The sequence below is a fragment of the Ascaphus truei genome, chromosome 2 (genome assembly GCF_040206685.1).
Source record: "Ascaphus truei isolate aAscTru1 chromosome 2, aAscTru1.hap1, whole genome shotgun sequence".
Lineage (NCBI taxonomy): Eukaryota > Metazoa > Chordata > Amphibia > Anura > Ascaphidae > Ascaphus > Ascaphus truei.
The window spans coordinates 76465333-76471332 of record NC_134484.1 but is presented as its reverse complement, the minus strand read 5'-3'; the positions used below and the strand labels follow the sequence as shown (position 1 = coordinate 76471332).

General features: G+C 45.7%; 1 protein-coding gene across 6 annotated transcripts in view; it reads right to left on the bottom strand.

Annotated features, from left to right (window-relative positions):
* C2H8orf88 (chromosome 2 C8orf88 homolog) overlaps positions 1-6000 on the bottom strand; it is a 78956-nt gene that overhangs the window by 18133 nt on the left and 54823 nt on the right. For all 6 annotated transcript variants that reach the window (XM_075582912.1, XM_075582896.1, XM_075582880.1 and 3 more), the window contains one exon: positions 3122-3228. In XM_075582912.1, the coding sequence (XP_075439027.1) occupies positions 3122-3228 (107 nt within the window). The remainder of the gene's footprint in view (positions 1-3121; positions 3229-6000) is intronic.

Sequence of the window (6000 nt, the reverse complement as noted above, 5' to 3'; positions counted from 1 at the left end):
GCGCTGCCAGCCTCACACACACCACGCCTTTGAGCCCGCTCCCCGGCGCTCTCCCTTCCCCAGCTCTCACGTCCCCCTACCCCCGAGCCCGCACCCCCCCCCCCCCCCAGAGCACGCCACTCGGCTCTCTCTCCGCCTCTTCCTTCACCGGCTCCTACCTGCAGCCAGAGGGGAGTGAGATGCGTGCGCGTACCGCTCTGTCTCACCGGGGGAGGGAGGGGACACTGCCGACGTGGATGTCGAGTGCAGCAGGGGGAGGTGGGGCCGCGGCCTAGCTCCTCTGTATCAGCCCGGGAGCCGGCAGAGACCAGGAGGGAGGAGAGACCCGGGGGCAGCCCGAGGAGGAGCGCAGACGGGTGCAAAGGGGAGGAACCGCAGGGGAGAGAGACGGATATATGAGCGAGCTGGGGGGTATGCCTCCTCGGGATCAGGGTGCCAGGGGGAGATTGTGATGCTGGCTCCCTCCCGCGCCTCCCCAACCCACGTCACTGCCTGCCCACAATGTCACTGCCTGCCCCCCCCCCACATCACTTCCTGCACCCCCCCCACCCACGTCACTGCCTGCCCACCCCCCCCACGTCACTGCCTGCCCATCCCCCCCACCCACCCCAATCACTGCCCGCCCACCTCAATCACTGCCCGCCCAACCACCCCTCCTCTCAGTCACTATCCCAGTCACTGCCTGCCCGCCCCTCCCAGTCACTGTCTGAACGCCTGCCCGCCCACCCCTCCCAGTCACTGCCTGCCCACCCCGCCCGCACCTCCCCTCCCAGTCACTATCCCAGTCACTGCCTGCCCGTTCGCCCACCCCTCCCAGTCACTGTCTGAACGCCTGCCCGCCCCTCCCAGTCACTGCCTGCCCACCCGCCCACACCTTTCCTCCCAGTCACTGCCTGCCCGCCCGCCCCTCCCAGTCACTGCCTGCCCACCCCTCCCAGTCACTGCCTGCCCGCCCGCCCCTCCCAGTCACTGCCTAAACTCCCTGCCCTAATAGGGGAATGGACATGTGACGGGTGGGGCGCACCGGCCCCCTGATCAAGGGGGGGACATTGGAGCTGTGAAGGGGGGGGGGAGGGCCGGAGCTGTGAAATGGGTGTGGATTGAACATCTGAACGTGGGGGGGGGGGGGAGAACCCAGCTGTGAAGGGGGGGTGCAGACAGAGAGGGGGAGCAGGAAAATTAAAGCCCGGACAACGCCGGGTATATCAGCTAGTATATATATATATATATATATATATATATATATATATATAAAAAATGTGGCGCCAGAAAAATACTCTAATATTACGTGTAAAAATAAACTGTAGTGCTAATATATTATATCCAAAAAATATGTAAGATTCCTAAATGTGTTTGAAAATCAAAATATACATGTGTGAAAAAACTGTTAAATACTAAGCATGATAAACAAATATACTTAAAACAACACCATAGAATAATACATTAATGTGGGTGAAAAAATAATAAAAATAAAAATTGTGCAAAAAGTGCTAAAAAAGTGAAAAAACGATAATGAAAAAATGAAAAATAAGTGTAAAGTTATAATATAAAATCCAACCAGTCCTTCAATGATCAGTCCATAATAGGAGGTATAGGATGTGTGCAAGAGATCTTCTGCTGCTCTCACAAGGGATAAACCACCTCCACGGATATCTACAAACAGAAAAAGAGAGAGAGCGCACGCCCCATAGCATAATACTGCGTGATTTATTATAAAAATAGGGAAGGGATGGAGGGGGGGGGGGGGGGGAATCGCACTCACAAGATAAAAGGTTTAAAAATGCAGTTTGTGAATTAATTCACCACCATCCGGTACTGCTGGGCGAAGTAACTTCCCGATAGCTGGTCAAGATCACCGCCAACCGGATAAGGACGCCGTATGTACCGTCTGTATGCTGAGAAGCGCGATTACGTCACGAAGACGCTGCGCACGCGCACGAGGCCATACCAAGCGCGGGAAGACTACAGCGGCCATTCGGAGTGGAGAGCTGAACTTGAACAGCATACAGACGGTACAACGGCGTCCTTATCCGGTTGGCGGTGATCTTGACCAGCTATCGGGAAGTTACTTCGCCCAGCAGTACCGGATGGTGGTGAATTAATTCACAAACTGCATTTTTAAACCTTTTATCTTGTGAGTGCGATCCCCCCCCCCGCCCCCCCCCCCCCTCCATCCCTTCCCTAATTTTATAATAAATCACGCAGTATTATGCTATGGGGCGTGCGCTCTCTCTCTTTTTCTGTTTATATATATATATATATATACACATACATTATGCTTCAGTTTTCCACTTCTCCTTGAACAGAGTAACTCCTATTTCTCTCAAAAGAGTACAGAACTGTTCTCTTTGAGAAGCACAAGGCATAAGACATAATACAATAAACTTGTATAATAACAATATAGATTTAAGTAACTCTGTACTACGAGTTTCATAAATGATATTACAAATTAAAGACCGCACCCTGAAGGGTTGTACTTGCCTTTAACATACGCAGAAAAAATAAAATAGGATTACTTACAGGTCTCCTTTAATTCTTGCCCAATTAGCAGCAGGTAAACACACAGATACCCAACAAGCTCTGAGAAACCCCTACCATTACCACATAATATATGTATGTATATGTGTCAAAGGGAGTGCTAGTGGGCGTGGCTAAATGTATACAACAAAAAACAGACAAAGATGCCCAAAGCTACTTCCAATGTGACAAAAATACACAGTGCAATACCTATACTGTATATTCTCTTGAAAAAAGGGTCATTTAGTTTAACCCTTTGGCCAAAGCATCTTAAGCCTGCTGCCACTTTCAAGGTATGACCTGCTACGGTCATGCCTTTAAAGTGGCAGCAGGCTTAAGACGCTTTGGCCAAAGGGTTAAACTAAATTACCCTTTTTTCAAGAGAATATATAGGTATTGCACACTGTATTTTTGTCACATTGGAATTAGCTTTGGCATCTTTGTCTGTTTTTTGTTGTATCCAATTAGCAGCATGTAAGAAAATCTGCAATAACTTCTTCTAAATTCATAACCCCCACTGTCAATTGCAGTCTTAACTACTGCAAATACTTAACAGATCTTCACAATGTCAACTGCAAAATTGAGACTATATGAAAATACTTACTGGCCTTTCCAGAACAATAGGATGATCTGGTAAATATTCAGGTTTCTTTCTGGATATTGTCAAGCTTGATAACTGAATCAGGAAATCTCTGGAATAGGTAATTCTGCCTGTGTCCAAATGCACATTGATGAGTAAGGAGGAAGAGTAAAAATAGTTTGGTTATTTCAGAAGACAATAGTTGTCTCTCAAATTACAACAATTCTGGAATGGTGAAGTTTTAACCTTACTGATAAATGCAATAAATACACCTATCATTATCTATATCTATATGGGCATATCATTTTATAGTTACAGTATTCTTAAAAGCTTCACGCCCCCTCCCCTTACCCCTTTTAGGACATACTCCATAGGAAGCTGGTCTAGTAGGTTGTGATGAGCACGAGAGATGTTTCCGTATACTGTACTCGTACAGTATAGGAGGTACAACTGTTAGCCCATGTAATTGGCGAGACGGGTAAGGACACAGTAGTTAGATTTAGGAGAAGGTTGGGGAGGGGACGGACGGATGAAGGTTGGTGAGGGGGGAAGGAAAAGGTTTGGGGCGGGGGAATTTTGGGGCAAAAGGTTCAGGGGGGAAGAAACAGAAACTGAGAAGAGAAACTGTTAAGCATCTTCACAGCCAATTAAACACAATATCACATGTAATGTGGCAAGTGAAGATGTGAAGTTCTTATATATATATATATATATATATATATATATTTTTTTTTTTTAAAAAGCTCCCCTATTAGAGCACTAGAACCGACATCTTGAGATTTGCCAAGGGTAAGTGTGCTAGAGCTCAAGAGGGGAATGACTACTCCAAGATTTTCTTTCTTACCATGAACAAATAATATGCTCTACTAAATCTGAGCCCATGTAAAGATAACCAGAAAAAGTATGCAGAGTGTGAATCTTTCATCATTAGGCAATAGAGCGGTAGATTTGACGTCGGTTGAGATACCTTTTAATGGAACACAGAAAGATGGGGGAGCACAGTATGAGGGAGAGTATGAATTATGAAAGGTAAATCTTCTTAACTGGTGACCAATGGGGTGAAGTCACCCCAATTGATTCATCAGCTTGGGGATGGACTCAGTGAGTGGGAAAATACATATATGTATATATATATATATATATATATATATATATATATATATATATATATATCACTTACACGGCCTTGTGTAAGTTCTATTACATCAAGGTATCTTTCACTTCCAGCTCTTCCTTATGATGTAGTTTTTCTTCTGTCTTGTCTTCGTCTCGCACTGGTTCTGGGATGTTTCTCACTGCAGACTTAGCTTCTTCCTCCTAGAGGTCTCCCTCTCACAGAAAGAAAGCTGTTAAATCGATACAGATAATGCGCAAACAAAGGCTGAGGTGCGGGGAGGGAATGGGGGAAGTATAGGTTAATATCCATCACTCACATGGGCTAATGTGAGTGTCCTCCCGTAAAGGTATCTTGATTTCACCTCTTCCAAGTCTCTGATGTTGAAATACCAGGAAACTCCAAAAATGGAGTCTAGCGATGTTTTACAATTGTCTCAAATAGACAAACAAATGAAATATATTGAACCATGTGTAATTACCTAATGTAAGGTGAGGAGGGGAGGGATGAAGTAAAAATAAATTTAAATACTCACACGGACCAGTGTGAGTACACACTGGTAGAGGTATCTTTAACTTCTTTTAGTTGTTATGTCCTCGTATCTTCTTTAAATTCAGGGCAGGCAAAATTCCTCCATGCAGAGATGAATTAAAGACTGCAGCGTTTGAGACTAATTGGGATGATAGGGGGACCCCTGCTGCAGCCACAATAGTATGGTGAGATGGTGAACGGTGCTTAGGGTGTAGTACAGTAGTGAACAGGGAGAGAGAGAACCCTCTATAGCACTCGGGTTCACGCTCTGATGATGAGTGGGTGATTTAAAACATATTCTTTATTAATGGCATATATAAAATAGTGGATGTTGGAACAACGTACTGGAGGTAGGTTGATCCTGGATATTAGTAGCCGTGTAGGCTCCGGATCAGTTAGTAGCTAATATACCAGATATAACTATATTGGAACACTGGTAACAGAACAGCACAGAGATCCTGATGTGGACCTGTGTGATGGGGGTGTGCTGCTGGGTGTGCTAAAATAGGTACTGAAAAGACATATCACATTGTAGCAGGGTCTGCGTAAGTCCTTTAATAAGGTGGTAGGTGTGATATGTATATGCTGATAGACACTGGGAACATATATATAGTGGTTATCAGTGGTCGTATGTGCTGTCAGCTAAGTTGCCACTCTGTATATAGGTGTGTATCTAGCTAAGTGTCAGAATGACCTGAGGTAACCTTGAAATGCTGTACTGCAGGGGTAAGTGTCCTGCATTAACCTCTAGGGCTGTATGTAGCAGGTGGATAGTGTAAGCAGAAGGTAAGTTGAAGTAGTCTTTGACAGGAGGGCACTATAGCTAGATGGTATGTGGTCATATCCTAAATCAGAAGGGAGCCGTTCTCCCACGTGCACGCGCAGACCAGTGACTGCCTCCGCATTATGTGTCTCTAACCGCGAGTTCATGCGGCAGCCTGCTCGTGCAGGATATACAGGCTAAAAGTGCCCCGATGGTCATTTTAAGCTTCGATTGTGTGGTGTCTGTTTAGAGAGTGCTAAACCTACATAGATTATTGAATTTTGGTCACCCGCAGTAACACCCTAGCTGCGCTGCTGTTGGGGATACTCTAGACAGCAGCACATAGGGTCACTAACTGTGCTTACTTCCAGCTCACCCTCTGATTTAGGATATGACCACATACCATCTAGCTATAGTGCCCTCCTGTCAAAGACTACTTCAACTTACCTTCTGCTTACACTATCCACCTGCTACATACAGCCCTAGAGGTTAATG